The following is a 22,580-nucleotide window of genomic DNA, read 5'->3' on the forward strand; positions in this document are numbered from 1 at the left end:
GAGCGCAAGAAACCGAAACTGCCCATGGAACAAAACTTAAATTGGCCGCCGTAGTGGTAGTATATAGACGCGCCGGAGCAAACAAACCATGCAACGAAAACAGAAAGAGGGTGGCTCAAAAAAAAAAGATTCCCTGTATTCCCGCATAATGGCAGCACATGCCAGGAAAGAAAAAGTTAGGAAATTGGCACGCTTTTTAAATGTACAGACGGCGCCGTAAATATATGGCATCGACCATTTTGGACTTATTAGCGACGTCTTATATTTACATCATTGACCCTGACAGGGTTAATAAAATTTGTAAATTCTCTTGTTGATTCACAGTAGTTTATTGTGATATGCATGGCTCTTGACAAAACATTGCGCATTCTTGGACTAAAATGTGTTTTAGTTCACTTCAAACTTACCTAAGCATATAAGAGCTTTCTCCTCACCAGTGTCTGTCAACTGATTATTCTTTGGCTTTCTCTTATGTGTGTAGCCTATAACAAGTGTTTGCACCGTGTATTCGTTCTCCCATTAGAAATCTATCTGCATAATTTGCACAGTCACTCTATATGTAGTTAGTCTGCGAAGTGGGGTGCCATCTGTGAATGTAGCCACGCTACATTCGCCAAAGTTGTGCATTGAAGTTACCCATCGTGGTAGCTTAGTGTCTATGGCATTGTGCTGCCGTTGAGGTCATGGGATCGACCCCGGCCATAGCAGCCGCATTTCAATGGGGGTGAAATGCAAAGACGCTCGTCTACTTAGATTCGTCTACTTAGGTGGTCAAAATTATAATGGTGTCGCCCACTTCAGCGTGCCTCATAAATGTATCGTGATTTTAGCACATAATACCACAGAATTAAATTTTTAATTTTTGTGCACTCAGGCTGCTTGAATTGTTCTTTATGCCTGCCGAGTTGGAACTCCTGGAGACTGTTTCATTTACCATGCTCTCACTGAAAGGATGCAGTGTAATGCCACACTTATGTCGGTGTGTTTATTTACTTCTAGGACCAGCAGAGCACAACTCCCGGGAAGTCACTGTTTGGCAATGCCAGTGTGTCATCAGTGTCATCTGCTGCAGCAACCTTCAACTTTACCCTGTCATCTACTAAGGACAAGCCTGCCAGTACACCTCCAACTGGCAGTGTCTTTGCGCCCCTTCAAGCCAAAGCTCCTGGCTCTGAGGACATGCGTTGCCCATCTGGTTCCACACTACCTTCTAAAGACAATTCCCTCAAGGATGCTGGAAAGCCTCAACTGTCATTTCTTCCATTTGCGTCATCTATCCTGAAGCAGTCAGCAGCCAGCAGCACTGCAGTCTCTGGAACACAGGTGACTGTCTCCACGTCACCATTCCAGCCAGTCTCGTCTGCAGCAAGTCAGCCGGAAAGTCTCAACCAGACAGCTGCTGCTACTTTTCCTGCTCATGCGCCAGAAGTGAGTGTAATACAATCACCATCAAGACCTGAGCAGCCCTCTGCGGAAAACAAACAGGTCACTTGAAAAAGCCCTCTTTTCGACAAATGGTTTCAACCATGCTTGCAAAAAGCCTTATAAAAGCACAAAACATAGCACTTTTGTTCTGGTAGTAAGTTTGAAATTTAAGTAACAAAAGTACTTGAAATTCTTGAAATAATATAATCTAATAATTCTTGAAAAACAATTTAATAAGCATTGGCTTTAATTTGGAATGGTAAAAATTCAACCTGTATGTCTCATAAATTCTTGTACATGGGGATAATTGACTTACTTATAGCAATGGTTGGCACTCGTACTAATTTCATTTGCTCTTGCATACCAGTAGATATGATAGCTTGCATTACATAGCAGCCGGGGGCACACTGTTGGTTCCTTGGTTTCTTTTCTATGATTTGTTTAGCTCTAAAATTTCGGAATACTGACCAGCAAACAATGATATCCAAAGGCTTTTGACTGAAATGCAAGAATTTATTTACTTCATATGCCCTACAATCAACTGTATTTGCATGCAACTGTCAATCCATAATGGGAGCAATGTAGTGCATGCAACTGACAATGCATTGTGGCCATATGCGCATGCTGTGAAAGCTTCTATTTACAAAGCACATTCATTTTTGTTGTCATTTTTAGCATTATAGTTTGTTGTGCCAGTGTTTTTTTTTAATCTCACTATGCAGACTCACCCACTTCTTCCAAAGGCAGCCTCCAGTGAATCGAGTCAGACGCATGCTGTTTCCACGACGGCTGCAGCTTCTTTACCAGAATCACCAAGCATTGCATCTACTCCTCCACTTGTGTCCCCTTCCAGCCAGACATCAACACTGCCAGGCACAGTGCCAAGTATGCATGCTGCTGCTGCAGCAGCAGCTCAGGTTGTTTCTACAACATCAAGCCCACCGCAATCCACACCTGTACCTACTGAGCCAAGAGCAGCAGCACCTAGTACTGTAGCTGTGTTTGGCCAAGGGTCTCCATCAGTGCTCACAGTGGCACCTATGGCAAAAACAACTGGCACCACGTTTTTTGTCCAACCAGCAATGTCTACAGCTCCATCATCATTCATAAGTCCAGTTTTCAGCCAGGCCTCTACAACTTCGAGCCAGTCTGCCTTGCCGGGAACAACTGCAATTACCGCTCCTACATTTGGTCAAGCCCCCACGACAACCACAGCATCTTCACCTGCCCCTGCACCTGCCCCTGCACCACATGCCTTCAGCATGACACAGGTGGCAGCGGCATCATCGACTGCTCCGCTGTCTTTTGGTGCACAGCAAACAGCTGCCACCACCACATCAGTGCCGTTAACATTTGGCCAGGCAGCTGCAACCACAACAACAGCAGTGTCAGCACCATCGTTGTTTGGACAGTCTACTGGTAGTGCTCCTGGTGGTGCTGGTGGTGGTGCAAATGTGTCAAGTGGGGCAAATGTGTCAATATTTGGTGCCACAACAACGTCAGCTACATCTGCAACTAGTACACCTTCCATTTTTGGTGGAACAACCTTCACCTCATCTACAACAACAGCTGCTACTGCACCATTCTGGAAGCCAGTGGCATCAGCTGCTCCCATGTTTCCACAGTCTGCCGCTACAGGACAATCAGTCTTTGGACAGGCACCGACAACAGCAACCTCTCCGTTTGGCCAGCAAGTGGGAGCAGCACCAACATTTGGCCAAACAGGTGGATTTGGCTTCGGCCAGACAGGAGCAGCATCAACTGCTGCAAGCACTTCTCCATTTGGCCAAATGGTTCCAACAACTGCTGCTGGAGGCACAAGCACCTCTTTGTTTGGGCAGAAGTCTTCCTTCGGCTCAGGTTCTGGACAGACACCATCCCTCTTTGGTCAGAGGTAAGAAGAATTTGGCATCATATGGGAGCCAGTGCTAGGCCTGTTGCTTTTAATGTCTATAATTGACATCTGAGCAAGCTGTAGACATTATTTTGAAACAGCAACATTATACTCATTCAGTAATTCCGTGCAGCAGTAGTTCAAGCTACATGACGTGCAAGTGGAGATTCTTGCGCAGCAAGACATAGTGCCACAGTTAGGAACCCATCGAACAAATAAATGGCCTTGACAAGTGGCCTTGTTGGCAGGTGTTTACTTGGGAGCTTCTCTGCAGGTTGCAGGGCAGTTTATTCGGTGATTTTGCTTCTCTCTTTAATAAAATATGCACTGAGGCTCTATGATACTGAAAATGGAGTTCTTCACTTGTTCGAATGAAAATGTGCAGAGAGCAAAAAATTAATGTAATGCTGCCGTACAGACATTAATTTGAATTTAAAAAGTACAAATAATTAATTGATTTGATGTTGGCTAAATTCTTCCATGCACTCGTCACAGCCACAACACCCTGGAGGACTCCGTCCTGAATAGTGCTTTGTCCTTCGAAACAATGACGTCTACGGACTTGCTTGTGCAGTATCATTCCAACGGGGTGTCTACCAACTGGGAAAACCAGGAATTCTCAGGGATCTTGAATAGTCTGGAAATACTCATGGAGAAACTCAGGGAATTTGTGCTTCTATCAGGGAAAATTAGTTGGAATTTTGTTGAAAGGGAACAAAAGTCGTGGTAATGCTGGCTCGAGTCACACAGAGGAATTGTAACAAATCGTGTTTGACTCCGTGTCGTCGGCTGGAGGAGTTGCCAGTGTACAGTCAACGACTGACCTGGATGCCCGATAATTCGGAGGGCTTCGCAGCACCGCCACGTACCCCATAGAGTGAATGTATAATAACGTCTGAAATTTCGGACGCGAGAACCCTTCGCCGTCTGATTTTCCGTACTTTTTGCCGTGACCGAAGGTCCGAAACGGCATTAACCAAAGCCACCACCGCCGCCATTTCGATTACCTCGCCGCCTCGAACCGGCGTTCTCGCACGCAGATCCGCTGGCAGCCGCAGCCACTAACGCCACAACGCCATGCCTAGCAGCTTTGACGTTCGCTATTAAGCTTCTTACCGTTCTGTGCCGTGTTTTTTCATTTTAGAATTCGCCGCTGTCAGCAATGCTACCGACTCCGCCTTTGTGGTCCTCGCGATTGGCTTCGAAGCTCGGAAAGCACAGCGCATTGCAAGAGCCAGTTCCCGAAAGTCAGCTTCGCCTTAATACGCAAAAGTATTGCAGTGAAGCTTAAACGTGGGAAGAGTCAATTGTCACGGCACACAGTATTATTCCTCAATTATAGACACGTGCACCTGCCATCTCCTGTCACAGTACGAGCACTGATATGCCTAATAAGCCTACTGGCTGGCCTTCGGAGCGGTTTCGGATGTGCCTGTGGCGAATTGAGCTCTTAAGGGCAGTGAAAGACATGCATTCATTTTTTCGAACTGCCCGATTTTTCGGATGTCTTCGCGGCCCCTAGGCAGTCCAAGTGGATGATTCAAATGGTCCGTGGGGCGAGCGTGCGGTGCAAGGAGGACGCGAACTGGAAGGACCTACACATTGAAGAATGAACGCGAAAGGAAGCGTGCCGCCGCTTCTTTGAAGGAGCTTGAGTTAAAAAAACAAAGTGTTGGCTGAAGCCAAGATGCAGGTGTCCCTCTATCCAAACTAAAATAAACTATTTAAAGCAGTGAAACGCAACACTGGGGCATTGTGCACGGACTGAGAGTATGTCAGGTCACATTGTTATCATGGTAACAGCGCAAAGGGACACGGACGAAAGGAAGAAACACGACAACAAGGGCGCCCTTGTTGTTGTGTTTCTTCCTTTTCTCCGTGTCCCTTTTTGCTGTTACCAAGAGTATGATGAATCCTAACCCACCTTGCTATCTCGCTCACCTTGCAATCCTCGCCCACCTTGCTATCTTGCTTCAGCATATGTCAGGACAGTTGAGGTTGACTTACCAGCTGTTGAGAGAGAATCTCACTTGTGACAAAGTTTGGCCTTATGCCAATGAGCTTACTATTAGTTAGAAGTAGCTCAAGTTCGAAAATGTTGGTATCTGTATGCCTATCAATTTTATTCATATTTGAGAATGTTAGACTCAATTTGCAATGGGTGTTACCATTTTTTTCTAAGATATTTTATTCGCTGTGCATTTTACTAACCCCTTCCTTCTGTTTTATTTTTGAATAAAATAAACACTACTCTTTAATATTCAAACTGGATTAAATTGTTTTTATTTTTTATTTTGTAACATGATTACTAGAGAGTGAAAGCATTAGGCGACGTGATGTGAGCTCGTCTTGACATAAAACAAAGTTCTGTGTCACTGAGGGAATATTGCAAAGGCACCCAGGGAAAACCTGAAAAAACTCAGGGAAACTTGAGATGTCAACTTGGTAGACACCCTGTTCAAGCTGTTCTTTTACGTGAAAGGAATGAATAAGTTGCCATTAAACATGCTTAGAACAGTGCGGAAGGAGTGCAGCAAACCTGCATGAATTCTAATTAAGAAAGCGGCTGGACTTACAAATGTTGGCGAGTGTACCTTGTGCAAAGGAATGTTACCAGAGGGATGAAGAGATGGCGCCACCATCCATTGCAACAAGCTGACCAAGTGCTTCTTTTGAACCGTGCGCTTACACAGTCTCTCCAACTCTTCTTCTCCTCTGTATCTCGAAATATCTTGGACACACGCATTTTTGGTGTCGGAGCGAATATGGAATGAATTTTCTACCGCTGGTATCACAACAGCTGATCTCGCTGCCCAGTTGCAGTCTCCGTAGATGTTGCCTCCGCCTGTGCTGCAGCACTCGCCACTAGCAGACGACAGGGTGCGGAAGAGCACCTTAAAGATGTGTCCACCTCCCGAATTTGTCAATAACCCTGCAGCTCCACAGTGCTGCACGGAACTACTGAAACAGGGTATAGGTAGTGCCAGGATAATACATGGCTTCCATCGGTCTTGCTCGCCTAAATGCATTCTCTGAAAATACTTCTAACAGATTAGTAGTTATGTATCATATTTTATGGTATGAAACCGGGCAAAAATACACCAGATGGCTGTTGGGTTTGCCAGAGAATAATTCTTCTCTCATTCTGGTGGACTGGTAGCTTAATGTTGTGAGAAAACCAAATTTATTTACAGTCGATCCTGGATATATTGAACCTGGATATATCGAATTATTGCCTATATCAAACAGTTGAAAAATCCCCTTGGGAATCCCATGCAAAAGTATAGCGCTATTGTTCGTGTGTGTAGAACTCCCGTGCACCGGCATATCGATGTATCGAACTTCGTGCTGAGTTGCACCCAGGCAAGTGTGCTTCTCCCACCATACTCCACCTCCGCAAGTCTGCTTCTCCTTGCGAAGCTCTCGCGATGTTCCCGCGATCTCACGCGCGCCGCCTCGCACTCTGAGAAAGGGGCGTGTGGGTAAAAGGCACGTGACGAGGAGCACTTGGAGTGCGATTAGGTGTGAAAGGGAAGAGGGAGGGAGAAACCACGCTGACTGCAGGCGCCCATTTTCTGTGTTTTGGTTGACTGACACCGCTGGCGCAGCGAGACGAACGAGGTCAGTGCAGCTTGGGCTTGTGGTAGTGCTGAGACACGGAGCGGTGCGTCTTTCGATTCGCTTTGTTCCTTTTATTCACAAGGCCAACGCGAAGGCTTGAGACTCGTGTGGTGCAGTGCGTTTTTCTTTCCACTTTTGGCACGTGTTCCGGAGCCATGGCCGCGAAAAGAACACAAGAATATGGATTTTTCAACAAAGGCGGACATCATTAGACGGGTGGAGGCTGGCGAGAAAAAGTCGTCGGTCGCCGCGGCGTTCGGAATTTATTTATTTATTTATTTATTTATTTATTTCTTAAATGGGGGCCCCTGGAGAGGGGTTTTACACGAGGGGTGGGCTGCTTCAAAGGAAAATGCGTTCGATGGCAGTTCTGAACGCAGTCGCACTGGAGTGGTCCGCCGCTTCTTCAGGCAGATCATTCCAGTCTCTCGCTGTACATGGAAAAAAACGAATGAAGATGGGATGATGTGCGCGCATGCGGGGGGTACACTGACTTTGAATTATTGGTCCGGGATGAATGGTGGTGAGCTGGCGATATGACGCTGTTACCAATCGGGGCATGATAGAACTTGTGATATAGAATGAGCCTGGACACTTGACGTCTCGCTTCTAGTCTAGGAAGATTCGCATTAGATTTTAGTGATGTGACACTTGTATATGAAGAATAGTCATGGAAGATAAATCGGGCTGCGTGGTTTTGGACAGATTCAGGCATGTTAGAAAGATTAGTATGATGAGGGTCCCAAATTAAGCATGCGTATTCAAGTTTGGGCCTTACCACAGATTTGTAGGCGAGCGTTTTTACCGGAGGAGCGGCAAATTTCAGATGTCGTTGGAGAAAGCCTAAGGTGCGGTTAGCCTCGTTAGTTATTTTAGCGATGTGAGAGGACCATGAAAGATCTTGCATTAAGATAAGCCCCGAGTATTTATAACAGATCACAGATGATATTATTGAATTACCTAAGAGATATGAGGGTGCTACATAAGAATGCCGACGATTGAAAGAGATTAATGAGGTTTTATTTACATTTAATGACATTAACCATGTCTTACACCATTTTTCAACTGTTTGTATGTCACGCTGCAGGACAGGGATATCTGAGCTATTGTTAATGGGTCGGTAAATAACACAGTCGTCTGCAAATAGGCATATGTTAGAAGATATGTCATTAGGAAGGTCATTAATGTAGATTAAAAAGAGGAGGGGGCCAAGAACAGAACCTTGAGGAACCCCAGAAAGCACAGGAGACAGAGGGGATCAAAAGTTATTTGCAAAAATGAACTGTTGCCGGCCGGTCAGAAAGCTGCGCAACCAATTATAAATTAGGGGATTGAGATTCAGGACTGAAAGTTTCAAGAAAAGACGGTTGTGGGGTACCTTATCAAAAGCTTTCTCGAAGTCTAAAAACAATGAGTCTGCGAGTACATTAAGGTCTAATTGGGAACTGATGTCATCTATAAAGAGTGCAAGTTGAGTATTGCAAAACAAATTCTTAAGAAATTCGTGCTGACTATGATGAAAAAAGTTGTTAGAAATTGGGAATCTCATGATGTGGGAAAAGATGACATGCTCCATCAGTTTGGAACAAACGCTGGTAATGGAAATTGGCCGGTAGTCAAGACGTGCCGTTTAAGAAGCTTTTTTGGGGACTGGAATGATCTTACCTGTCTTCCAGTCCTGCGGCACCACTCCAGACGAGAGTGACTGTTGAAAAATGTGTGATAAGATGACACTAGTGACATCTTTTGTATTCTTAAGCACTTTCGCGTTAATTTTGTCAATGCCAGCCGATGAAGTTAGCTTCAAAGATTCTATTAGTCTGCAAATGCCATGAGGTTCAAACGTGATGGCTGGCATGAGAGGATATTGAGGGTTAGGGAAATAAGGAAGATTGCCTTCAGACTCTTTTGTAAAAACTGAACAGAATGTTGAATTAAGTGTTGTTGCAAGTTCAGTATCAGGGATAGGGACGCCATGTTGGTCAAGTTTTTTTATCAATTTCTTTGGGCATGGATTGACAACCATCCAGAATTGACGAGGGTTATTACGTAGCATATCAGGAAGTGAGGTTGACAAGAATGATCGCTTAGTTTTGTTAGCTTGTGACTGAAACATTTTGTCAATGCAGCGGTACTTTTCCTATGCACGTGACATGTTAGATTGCTTAGTGATACGGTAAAGCCTTTTTATTGTTCAGGCGTTTTAATGTGTTATTAAACCAAGAGGATGAGGGCCGTTCAGTTACAGTGATGGTAGGAATATGGGCTTTCATTAGTTCTTGCATTTTGGATTTAAACATTAACCAGTTATCTTCAACGGAACGACAAATGAACGTTTCAAGAAAGGAGTAACTGAACTGAGTTAACTATTCGTTGAACGTGACATAATCCCCTCTGTCGTAGAGTGTTATGATCTTTCTTATTTTGGGGGGGATATGCTATATGAAATTGATAAGTAGCGTGAATCACAGCATGATCACTAAGCTCGGGCAAAAATGTTATCTCAGAAAAGTTGTCAGGATGCGTGGCAAACAAGAGGTCGAGCAAACTGGACGATTGATTTATACGCCTTGTTGGATTGAAGATGAGCTGAGATAAGCCAAACGTAAGACACGTGTCAAGAAATTCACTTTCTGCATTGTGCTTCGATAATGTTTGTGCTATGTCAGACCATACTATTGTTCAGTCCCCATCTCCATCTGAGGTTCAGTCCCCATCTGCAGCGACTGCGTTCCAATGGGGACGAAATGCAAGGATGCTTGTGTACCAAATTTTCATGGTCCCTTCGAGTTCGTCTTAAAGGGTGTCTACTGTAATTTTGTTGTCTGATATTCGTTTTAAACATATATTTGTTACACGCTGAGATCAACTGGAAACATTTTAAATATACTGTTAATCCGGTGATTCTTTATATCCATGTTTGTTATATCAAGGTTCAACTGTATTTGCTTTAGTGCCCCTTTAGTGTATAAATGTTTCAAATTGGCAGAAAATAAATCGTATGTCTGTGTTGCTCATGCTATTTACCTCTTGTGTAGTAAAAGCATTGGAATACGTTTGAAAAATATAGCCACAGTTTCCCAATAAGAAAAAAATTTTTTTATAAGTTTTGTGTCACTATTTGCCTCATTTCTTTATTTAAAAATGGCCAGGGGGGATGGTGGCATGAGCAGTAGCTCGATGGCTGAACATTTGTCCACTGGCTTCGCGCATATCAATGTGCCCTGCTGTCTATTGCATTTCACGATAAACTTTGATTGTACAAGTACCTATTGCAGCCTCTTTGGCCAGTCCAGCACTCCCACATTTGGCCAGCCACAGGCTGCGAGGTAAATCACGGTCTTAAGTGCTTGGAGCAAGTGCATGAAAACTGAAGCATGCTAAAGCAGATTAGTGACCTGCATTACATGTACCATGAATGCATGCATACATGCATGCCAATTCTTTTAAGCAATGGAACATATGTTCATGAAGGCATGAAAGCGCACCTGTGCACACATGCATGTAAGCTCACTAGCTGTTTGCAGGTACAGGCAGATTGTGCCTGGAAATACTGTCTTTTTTTTTCCACGAGTTTTAATGATGTCTATGAGTCTAGATTGCTTCAAGAACCAGTTGAGTGTGTCATGGCTTATAAGACAGAGTGACAGTGAGGATGGCAACATTTTTGATGTGAGCGCTAGCAGAACCTTCTGATTTAGCTGAAGCTTCTCCTGGGAGTGGGTGAGAAAACATGCAAGCTGTGACACTGATGGTACAAAAGCAAAGCCCCTGATGCCACAGTCTATCTGCTCACTGTCTTATTTGAAGGCAGTGATTTTATAAGTGTGCATTCAGTAATTTCTGATCCATATCTTAAATAAGTACAGGCCAGCCTCTTACAAGTTCAAGCAAATCATTTTATGCAGTGGGCTTTCCAACATTTCAGATGCTGAATGTGTTGAGTGCACTCATGCCTTAATAAGTGACTATAAAAGCAAACAGAAGCCAAGTTCATGACTGTTGCACACATAATATGGGGACTCAGTAGGATTAGTACCAATGTAAGTCCTTGCAGAGCTGTTGACCTGAACGAAAGGTGATGTCCTGAACCAGTGCAAATAATGTTAAACTCCGAAATACAATAGGTGGCAGCATTGATCAGTGGCAAGTGATCACCGATGGGAGCAGTTACGGCACAGTGGTGATAGTGCACTTAAATATATATAGGTATTCTAATAAACGTATATTTGGCATATTTTCTATTCTTGTATCTTGATAAGAGAGGGTAAGTTGTAGCTTGCAAATGAAATAGTTTTATAGTGTCTGAAGTAATAGTGTCGATTAAAAAACAAAAAAGCTGAGGGTCTGAATTTTAGTGGCATGTATATTCCAGGTTTTTAATGCATGGTAATTAATTTGAGCTATGAAGTGTTGAAGATCAGCTTTCGTTGCATTTAACTTATATAATTCAATGTTTTGTTCCTAGTTTTTCCAGCCCTGTGCGTTACACAATTGCAAGTGAAAAATATAATGCAAGGAAAAGGAGTAATATTTACCTTAGACAAAATAAGTGCAAGAAGATTGTGAAAGGATAGTATGTAAAACAAGTGTACTTTTGTTCTAAGGCTGCACATTTAGATTGAAAGAATATATATGCCTGCTTGTCCAGTTTTTCTTTTTTCTTATCACTTTATTAAGGAACACCATCTGAACCTTCTTAACTACTACTGTCTGCATCGTCTGAACTACTCCCAGCTCTACACCATCTAAACAACTCCCAGTTCCAAAAGCTTATGGGGCTTAAAATATATGGAAAAGCTGAATTTATGCATGGCTTGAACTTGCCACTTGTAATCAACCACTGAACAAGAGTCAAACTCTGTGGTCTGTGATACCAATGTAGTGCTTCTCACATTTATAGATTGCATACTGTAACGGCGCAAAAGTTAATCTTTTTCGAGAGACGTATGACCCATAAGCTTTTGGAGCCAATTATACGTACAATGAACCTGCATTTTGTATTTAAAATACTTTTACTGTTCTTTCAGTGCCTTTGGCCAGCAGTCGCAAGAACAACAGCAGGGAAGTGGATCCACTCTCTTTGGTGGAGGTGGCTCCGGTTTTCTCTCGGGCCTTGGAGGAAAGCCAGCCTCAGATGCATCCAACAAGAACGTGTTTGGTGGCTCATCGTCCTTCAATTCGGCTGCGCAGACCACAAGTACGTCAGCACTACCGTATTCTTGAATTTAGGCTGATACTTTTATGAAAAAACAGTAGGAAACTCAGTGGCCAGCTTAGATTCGAGGATGGGGTTTGGCCACAGGCACCTCGCGGCCACACAATTCTAGGCACTGTCGGTGTGTTCCAGTTCTAACCAGCGTTGCAAACAGTCTACATCGATGGCTAAGACAGCCTCGAGCCAAAGTAATAGACCCCATCTTGAAGATGTCTGCAACTTGATGCAACCTCGCATGGACAAGAATAAACTAAGAAAAGCATATAGTATAGCTGTATTTGTATGCTTCATGTATGCATATTGTCACAACGTCAGAAACAGTGGTCGTAGAGCGCTATTCAGGAGACACAGCGGCGGGCCGCCTTTTTTAATGCCGAGCACAACAGCGACTTCTTCTCCTTCACTGCACCTTCACAAAAACGCTCACGCCTAGTCGCGTTGTCCGCTTCTTCATCGAAGTATTGGAGCGTCATTTGCATCCCTCCGAAGGAAGCATCGTCCTGATCCACAATTTAATCAGGACAGTGGGACAGAGTACAGCAGGACAGACTCACACACATACAAAAAAAAAAAAAACGAGAACAAAAAAAAAAGACAGAAGTTAGGTCGACAAGTACAGCTTCATCCGTACCACATGCACCACTTCGGGTAAGTGCTTGCGGCGACTGGAGCTATTGTCACTGTCGGCAACGACCTCATAAGTCACGTCGCTCAGGCGGTGGATCACTCTGTATGGCCCAGAGTACCGTCATAGGAGTTTTTCGTAGAGCCCACGATGGCATATGGCTATCCAGACCCATACTTTGTCGCCGGGGGTGTAGAAAACAGACCTGTGTTGAAGATCGTACCGTTTTGCATCTTGGTCCTGCTTAATGCAAATACGTTTGCGGGCAAGCTGTCTGGCTTCTTCAGCGCGCTGAGTAAATTCGTCAACGTTGGTTGGTAGGTAGGTTGTCAAACTCGTGCGGCGGCATGGCATCCAGCGTTGTCGTGGCTTCGCAACCATGGACCAAGCTGAACGGTGTCATTCCAGTAGTTTCCTGTCGAGTGGTATTGTATGCGAATGTTACGTGGGGCAAAATCTGATCCCAGTTCTTATGTTCTATGTCGACATACACGCATAGCATGTCTGCGACGGTCTTAGTAAGATGCTCGGCTAGTCCGTTCATCTGGGGATGATAAGCGCTTGTTTTCCGGTGGCTTCTACCGCTGAGTCAGAGAAGCGAGTCAAGGAGTTTGGCAGTGAAGACAGTTCCCCTGTCTGTGATGACTCCTTTTGGGGTGCCGTGCCTAAGGACGATGTTTTCAATGAAAAAATGAGCTGCTTCGGCTGCTGTGCCCCGCTGTGTAGCTTTCGTCTCCGCGTAATGCATCAGGTAATCGATGGCAACAATGATCCATCTGTTGCCAGCTGTAGAAGTTGGAAATGGGCCTTGGGCGAATGGCTGGCCTGGTACCTCGACCGGATGTAAGAGACCTGCGGGCTTGCTGGGAGGCGCTTTGCGTCTTTGGCAGTCCGCACATGTTTGGACATGACGTTTTACAGCAGCGGGTAGTTTTGGCCAGTAGTACTTCCGTCGGAGTCGGGACAATGTTCTCGTGTAGCCTAGATGACCTGCGGTGGTTTCATTGTGGCATGCTTTTAGTAGTTCTTTTCGAAGTGATGCCGGTAAGACAAGCAGGTACGTGCTGCCACTGGCAGAAAAGTTCTTCTTATATAGAACATCGTTCCGGAGACAAAACGACGGCAGTCCCATGGCATAGAGTCTCGAAATGTCTTTACTTCCACCTTCCAAGAAATTAATGAGTGGGAGCAGCTCTGCATCATGGCGCTGCTCCTGTGAAATAGTGACAGCGTCGAGAATGCCCAAAAATGCAGCATCCACATCCACATCATCGTCGCCTGCGGACTCAACAGGTGAGCACGAGAGGCAGTGAGCGTCGGTGTGCCTCTTTACTGATTTGTAAATGATGGTCGTGTCGAACTCCTGAAGCCTAAGACTCCAGTGTGCCAGACGGCCAGATGGGTTGGCTTTGTTGGCTGACTAACTTAAAAGTTAGTCAGCCAACAAAGAGATTGATGATCACTGACAACCTTGAATGAATGGCCGTACAAATACGGGCGAAATTTGATAACCGCCCACACCATGGCGAGGCATTCCTTCTCGGTAGTTGAGTAGTTTTCCTCCATAAGAGAGAGTTTGGCTAGTGTAGGCAATAACTTTTTCGGAGCCATCTTGCCACTGCACCAGTGTAGCACCCAGACCAACATTGCTCGCATCAGTGTGAAGTGCTGTGGGGTATCTTGGTCGAAGTGCGCAAGAACAGGAGGTGTTTGCAGGCGTTGGTGTAGTTTGCTAAATGCTACTTGCTCATTTTTCCCCCACAGAAAGGGAACATTGTCTCGTGTCAGGCATGTTAATGGTGCAGCAATACACGAAGAATTTGCAATAAAGCGTTAGTAATAGGCGCACATCCCCAAGAAGCGCCTCACTGCCTTCTTGTGGGATGATGTGGGGAACTTTGCCACGGTGTCTATTTTGGCTGGATCAGGTCATACACCCTTGTGACTGACGATGTGGCTGAGGAAGCATAGTTCACAGAAACCAAAAGGACATTTCTCGGGCTTTAACGTCAAGCCAGCCGAGCGTATGCCTTGGAGAACACTGAGTAACCGGCTTAGGTGCTCCTCAAATGTAGCTGAGAACACTATGACGTCGTCTAGATAGACCAAGCATGTTTGCCACTTCAGGCCTGATAGTACGGTGTTCATTAGACGTTAAAAAGTGGCAGGCGCTGAGCACAAACCGAAAGGAAGGACCTTAAATTCGTAAAGGCCGTCGGGGGTCACAATGGCAGTTTTCTCACGATATCTCCCATCGACCTCGATCTGCCAATACCTGCTTCGTAGGTCCATTGATGAAAAATAATGTGCATGCCGCAGCCTGTCCAGTGAGTCGTCGGTGCGTGGCAGCGGATAGACGTCTTTCTTCATGACCTGGTTTAATTTGCGGTAATCAACGCAGAAAGGCAAACTACCGTCTTTCTTTTTGACTAAGACCCTGGGTGACGCCCAGGGACTTTTTGAAGGCTGTATCACATCATTCTTGAGCATCTTCCCAACTTGCTTTTAAATCTCTTCGCGTTCCTTTGAAGCTACTTGGTAGGGATTTTTTTTAATCGGCTGCATAGTATCATCCGTGATGATACGGTGCTTGGTCAGTGGTGTTTGTGCGACCTTTGACATAGTCGAAAAGCAATCTTCAAACTGGTGTATCAGCTCCAATAGGCACTGCTGCTTGAAAGGTGACAGGGTGGAGCTGACGTTGACAGACAAAGGCGTAGAGGGTGGGACGGTCATTGCTTGTAGACCGAAACAATCTGTAACTTAGGTGATGTCGTCGCAATATGCAGCTCTTGCCGCATAATCGAGAAGTCTGCACCAGTGTCAACAAGTGGGGTGATGTGATGTCCATCCACAAGAATGCTGAGATCGGCACGGGCAACGTCGTCGGCGTGAGTAGTCGTCATCGTCATGTCGTCTTCGTCGGGAGCTTGATGGGTATTTTTGGCGTCTCGACACTGGGCAACCTTTCCCCTGAAGGTCGCTGCCGTTAGTTTCCCCCGGCGCGGACTAGGGGAGCGACCACCCCTGCCGACATCAGCAATGAAACTCTGACGGTTTGGGGAAGTGTAACGCATACGTGATGGGGACTGCCAGCGACGACGTGGTGAAGGTGCCTGGCTGGTCGACAGCTGATCACTGCGCAGGTCGCGATGGTCGTCGAAGTGCACGGAAATGGCAGGCAAAAAAGGAGCCCACTCCAGCATTTGGGTGGGAGCAGTAGCGGGCACTGTGGCCTGGTTCACCGCAGTGGAAGCAGAGTGGTTGACGGTCGGCCGCGTGCCACAAGTCGGTACGGCGAACTGAAGGTCGTCTCGCAGACTCTCGTTGCTTCCACGGCACGGGAGCGGACCGTGGCAATGGTGCTACCGGAGGTGTAGGGGGAGGATGTCGGACCATGTCGGCATAGGTCAGCGGACATGTTTCTGGACATGGGATTGGTGAGGAGAAAGTTTGCCTCAACTCCTGGCGCACAGCTTCGGCAACAGAAATGACCGGCGACACTCAGTAGGAGGAATGCCGAGGGCTCACAGCTTTTCACGCAGGATGTCTGAAATCATGTCCCATAAAGAAGTGTGGTCAACAATCGGAGCTGCGGAGCTGATTGGTGTTTCATTTGGCTGGCTGTTGAAGTGTCGGCAACGTTGCTGAAGTGCCCGCTCAATGACAGTTGCTTCCTTGATGAATTCGTGAACCATTGTTGGCGGATTTCGGACAAGACCAGAAAACAGCGGTTCCCTAATTTCCCGCATAAGATGACGCACTTTCTCTGCCTTGGTCATATCGGGGTCAGCTCGGCGAAACAGACGAGCAATACCTTCCACAAACATGGCAATGGTTTCGGTGGGTTTCTGTACCCGAGCCTCAATAAGTTGTTGCGCATAATCGCACCAGTCTGAGCTTGAGAATGTATCGAGGAGCTGACGACGAAAATTGCCCCACGTTTGGAAGCTCGCTTCCCTGTTCGCATACCATGTACGAGCGCTGTTTTCAAGCACGAAATAAGCATGGGCGAGTTTTTGTTGGTTGTTCCAGCGATTGACCAGAGCGACATGTTTATACTGGTCAAGCCAGTCCTAAACATCTTCAAAAGCATCGCCATGGAAGATGTCAGGGATGCGAGGGTGCTCAAGTGCCACCTGGGGGAAAGGCCAGGCGCCGTCTGTGAAGGAGGGAGAAGTGCTGATGATGTAGCCATTTCGGTGAGAGTCGCAACGGGAGAAAACTCCGGGCTGAGGTTGAGCAGGCACCCACTGAAACTGTGGACTGGAGTCGTTATGAGAGGTTGAGCTTCAGGACTGGGTATACTGCTTTGAACAGGGGTTGCCCGCTGGTGCTGCAGGCTCCATCACCTCTACCAGTGTCGCAACGTTAGAAACAGGGGTTGTAGAGAGCTATTCAGGAGGCACAGCGGCGGGTCGTTTCTTTTAATGCCGAGCGTAACTGCGACTTCTTCTTCACTGCGCTTTGAGAAAAACGCTCATGCCTACTCGCGTTGTCCTCTTCAGCGGAGTACTGGCACGGCACTATCTATGGAAAATGCAATGTTACTTGTATTAAGTGCTCAAGAAAACACCACTACATTTTCTTGTGTGAAGGTGACATTTCCGCCGAGTATCCAAGCATTCTGCTAAGCCCCCATACGTGGTCTTCACGAAGCTGTCTTTTCTGGCAGTTTCATCAAAATTAGAGCGAGACTTTAGATGAGATAGGGGAGTGTCTTTAAAGATAGTGAAAGCATTCGAAGTCACCCATTTAGAATGCACTAGATGGAAGTGAGGACGTAGCACTTTTAGCATTGTCGGAAGACATTAGTGGCAAAGAGGCCACCGATGTCGATGAGGACAACGAGAAAACATTGAAAATGCTTGCAACAGTCATTGAAAACTGTAATAAACTGCACCACCTTTTTATATTCAAAGGCCTTCTTTTTTTTATCGTCTTGCATTCGAGGGACATTTTCTTTATTTCGAAATTTCAGGGGCCAGCCTAGAATCGATGTTGGCCTTGACTTGAGTAAATATGGTACATTCCTGTCACCTTATCCTCTGCAGAATTTCATGCTGCACACATGCTACTATCTTGTATGGATTTTCATGTAATTTTTGACAATCTTTAACTCATTCAGCTAAGTTTGGGTTTATTTACCTCCATCTTCAGTGTTCCTACTAACAATTGTGTGATTTTGATTTTTAATATGCGATTTTCATACCTGCCATTATCAAATCTGGGATATCTTGCAAGTGGGTGTGATAGGGCACAACATTGGGTTGCTATTATTATTTTCGTAGATATCAACTGAGAAAAGTTCCTGTTCCAGAACATGCACCATTCACCTCTGGGCATGGTTTGCTGTTTTGTTTGACAGTTGCAGTATAGGGTCAGGATAATGCAACAATCTCTACTGCGGACTCAGCTGCTTAACCGCACATTTGGTTAGAAAAAGTATGTCTGGTCGACAGCGGCCCGCAGATGTGCCACTGTGGACCAGAAACACGTGACGCAAAGTAAAGCACACACGTACACCCGCTCCAAGCGGCTCCCACGCGAAAGGGCGCCTCACGAACTCGGGGCAGCACACATAAACACAATATTTCTCCTTAAAACACAATTTTACTCTCTCAACGACACAGGCTACTGTACAGAGCTAGTATCGTATAACGCCGGGCACGAGGCGGAGGGGGATGCATGCGGTCAGCGAAGGGGGTTGGATTGGGGGTGGCGGCGAGGCTGCAGGCATGCAGACCACCCTTGCGGGACTGTCTCCACAATGTCTTAGTCTCCATCGCTTTCTGGAAAAAAAAAAAAAAACGGGGCCTAGTGGTGGCCTATCCATGTATCAGAGGTGTTCAGGGAAAAGTGAAATTGCAGCAGAACACATCTCACAATGACTGTTGACTGTAATGCGTTGGCATTGATTCAGTATAGTGACACAACATATTGGCGCCATCGAAACGAGTTATGCATGAGGTGTGTACTGCTGGGCTCTTTTACAGGTGCTTAGTGTTGAGTTTGGGGATTTTTCGTACAGTCCGACGATAAACCGCTGTGGCCTGGACAGGTGGCAGCTAGCACAAGTCTTCGCACAGATAGATGTTGATTTTTCCTAAGAGCTGGTCGAACTGTTGAGTAATCTGACAGAGGCTGTTGTTCATCTTCACCAGCACCTCCGAACTGAGGTCACTGTATGTAACATAGGCTGGTGTCGTCCTTGTCCATCGATATCTTTAGAACCGAATGGACTGTGACGCCACTAATGGCAGTAGCTGCCTTTTCGATGGTGGCTGCGGCCATGTAGGCGTTGAAGGCAGATCCAGGCATCGTGTACAGCCAGTTGTAGATGTCCTTCAGCAAGTTGAGTTCGTATGTCTTCTCACAGCCGGCCAGGCTCGTGAGAAACAGTCTTGATAAGCTCCGCATCAGGAAGCATGGAGAAGTGAATCACTTCTAGGATGAGGGAGTGCTGCTCAGTTTTAGTTAGACGCATGGTGGCGCAGTAATTGTTGGCCATTTAAATGTCGTCCCTGACGCAGATGGCACAGCAGGTATCGACACTTCTAGATACCACGTGCACAATGTCGACGCTTTCTGGTTGGTCTGCACAGTGTGCGGTGCCATCCGCCACCGCTTGGTCGCCGATAGCCGTTTGCTACTGCTGTTGGTCCGCGTTGCTGAGAAGTTGTCTAGGTGTCTTCGAGGGCGGCATCGGGGGTATTACCCTCAAACTCCTCCCTTTGCTGTACAATGGCGTTGAGGTGCATTTCATAGTGTGTTTTGTACTCTTTTAAAATGTCGAGCTCGCACCAGGAGGGAAGAAAGAGGGTGACTATCTCTCTGACAAAGTTGTTGGTATCGTCTAGGTGATAGGCGCGGTGTGCCTGATGATGTGGGGCACGTCTCTCCAACTGTATTTACCTTTACCTTGCGAGACATTGAATGTGTAATAAGCGACAAAGTCTGTGAAGTGTATGTCAGTGAATTCTTGGGAGGCAGTCCTCATACATTTTCACAAGGTTTATACTGCATTTCAGGCAGCAGGCGCAACGCTGTGTGGAAGCTATGCAAGAAGTTTGGTCAGACTATTTATCACTGTGTGCGTTCCGTCCATGCTTTGTTGCGCACCAACAGCATTTGCTCACATGAGCACGCACGCAAGGTTGCCGCCACAAGCTGCAAATAAATAAATAAAATTTTGTTAAATGGAAAAAAAAACAACGAAAAACAAATTGATGTAAAAAACATTAGTAGCCATCTACCATAGTTTGTTTCTAAGGGCTAAGACGTTTTTCATTCAATACTGAGCCCACATAAAGAACAGTTTCACACAATTGTGGTACAAAACATCAAACTATTTCTAAGTGTGAATGCAGCCACTGCAAAAAGTATCTCTAGTCTCCACAGTGTTGCACCTGATGTCTGAAATGGAGTTTAGCTACTCCACCTTCGTGGGGTCTGCTTCCTCTACAAGCTCCCATTGCTGCTTGTGGACGCGGACTTGTTCCTTCAGGTGCAAAGTAGGCACAAAGGTGACCTGGCGGCTGCACCTGGACATACCGAGGTGAAGCAAGGTCCACATGGCATCCATACTGCTCATCTTGACGCTGTTCAGCATGAGCTTACCTAGCCCCACCAACAGCCTGTCGAGCCTGAGGTCGAGGCACTGTTTGTGGATGTCTGCGAGTGTATTTGTGCAAGCTGGAGAAACCGCAGTTCGCCTTGTTTACATGGTCCACCACGTACATGGCACACGATTATGTGTCCACAAAGAGCTGAATGTCCACGTTCGATTATAAAACAGGCAATCCAGCAGTTAAAGGTGTTCCCAATCTTTTAGCACAGTTCTCGTTTCAAAAACACGATCGGCTAGTTGATGCCTGCCGTCAATACCCTGAAGTAGTCTTCTTTGAAGCATATGCCATTGTGAGTCAAAAAGTTCTTCATAGAGTCATAGTCAACCTCTCCGAGCCGCTGGTGCATATCGTGGAACTTTGTGCGCAGCACCTCAAGTTCGATCGCGTTAACATTGTGCTTCAGCATGAGCGTCAGCACGAGCTTCTATCATCGGCTAAACAATGCACAGAATCGGCACACCCTCTTGGTCATGTTGCACTTATAGTACTTGAAAGTGGGCTGCTGAATTTGGACCGCTCCCCCCTCGAGCAGGTTAATATGGAGACTCGTGAGTGATTCTAGTAGGACGACTGACTGAGGCATGTTGTCACCAAGCTTTTCTTCGGGCGCCTCATCAAGCCAAATGAGCATGTGTGCATGGAGGCTCTCCCTCTGTAGAAACTCGATTTGCTTGAATAAGTCTATCACTCGGTGCTTTCCAAAAGAGGAGGTCTCTGTGCTCTGCAGCACTTTTATTATGGTGCACACCATCTTATAAAAGTAGAGGGTGCACACCACAGGGTCATTGTTTACGAGTTCTGCCGTGCATGTTGGTGAACGGGTGGCGGTGCTCCTCCATGGTTTCCTTGAGGCTCTTGATGACTGTCAAGAGGCACTCATCTTACTGCTTAGACATGCTCAGGGTCATGAAGAGGGTAGGCTTTCCGAGTTGTCAAATCATGGTGAACATGTCTTGCTTGCGTTGCGCCGATTCCTCAAAGGAAGGGAAAGTCTGATTGCAAGCATTTCTTAACAATGCTTCGATTTTCGAGCACCTTCTTTGTGATGTTTACCATTGCCTCACAGTTTGGAAAGGTGATGGCAAGCCTCGTGTGAATGTGGAACCGCAGAACCTTAATTGCCACGAACAAGATGTGGCATGGTACAATGCCACGATGATCCGTGCACCAGATCTCACTTGTAACAAAGTCAAAGACTGTAGGCCGCACGTTCTGGCAGAGCCGCCACAGCTGCCCCGGATAGATCTGGGGAACCGATAGTTCTTCTACATGTTCATCGCACAGAAGGCTCTGCAACACTTTGTTCTCACCGGGGCTGGTGTCGAGGTAGTGGGTCTCATCCCTCACCAAAGTCTGCTGCTGCAGCGTCAGCAGGTGGTTCGCTTACACTGGATCTTAGATGCAGGCTTCATCTAATCGCTGGGCTGTTTGCGCTTCTTAGCGTGCACCAGCTCCTCTGGGCAGCAGTTGATTGCCACCTCCTGAACCGTGACATTGTAGAGTATGTACAGAGAGCATATACAGGATATATGCTCTCTCTGTATTGTAGAGTGTATACAGGGGCCTCTAACAGAGGTAGTCTAGCTAGGTGTTCAAATCTTCTTTGTGCACCGTACCCGAGACATAGACGGACTTGAGGATCTTTCTTAAATTGACAAAGATGTCTACCGAACTATACTGAACTGGTTGCCATGTAAGAAGCGGTGGGAACACCAGTCGCTTGCCAATGGTGTTGAGCGGAGGCAGGTGTGCTGGTTTTGGCAGGTGCATAAACCTGTTGACTGGAAAAGACACGGTACCTTGCCCTTAATCAGGCTACCCCAGCATGTAGCACACAGTGCGAACCGGCGCACATCCTCATTAGCAAACTCATGCGCCAGAAAGGAAAGGAACTGTTTTGAACCAGGGACACATCTGACACAAACCAGAGCCGGTCAGTCACACTGCACGACATACCGAAAGGATAATTCAGGAAATTTTGCTTAAAATACTTTCCTGCGTTGGTGTACCGGTTAACGGTGTGGTTTGCTGTCCCACTTTCACTGCAATCGGATGGGCAGCCCATTCTCCGTCCATCTCCTCAGCGTGGCGCTGGTATTTGGTAGCCCGCGCTCGCTCCACCCTGGCTCCTTGTTCCTCGTCCATCTCCTCGTCGGCACAGTGCTG

At 46.2% G+C, this 22,580-nt stretch overlaps 1 protein-coding gene across 7 annotated transcripts in view; it reads left to right on the plus strand.

Moving 5' to 3' along the window:
* LOC142579570 (uncharacterized) overlaps positions 1 to 22,580 on the plus strand; it is a 303,963-nt gene that overhangs the window by 229,546 nt on the left and 51,837 nt on the right. For 5 of the 7 annotated variants that reach the window (XM_075689924.1, XM_075689947.1, XM_075689930.1 and 2 more), the window contains 4 exons: positions 1,000 to 1,485; positions 2,148 to 3,319; positions 10,219 to 10,269; positions 11,971 to 12,140. In XM_075689924.1, the coding sequence (XP_075546039.1) occupies positions 1,000 to 1,485; positions 2,148 to 3,319; positions 10,219 to 10,269; positions 11,971 to 12,140 (1,879 nt within the window). The remainder of the gene's footprint in view (positions 1 to 999; positions 1,486 to 2,147; positions 3,320 to 10,218; positions 10,270 to 11,970; positions 12,141 to 22,580) is intronic. The other 2 variants (XM_075689963.1, XM_075689954.1) reach the window with 2 other exon arrangements.

The sequence above is a fragment of the Dermacentor variabilis genome, chromosome 1 (assembly GCF_050947875.1).
Source record: "Dermacentor variabilis isolate Ectoservices chromosome 1, ASM5094787v1, whole genome shotgun sequence".
In the NCBI taxonomy this organism is placed as follows: domain Eukaryota; kingdom Metazoa; phylum Arthropoda; class Arachnida; order Ixodida; family Ixodidae; genus Dermacentor; species Dermacentor variabilis.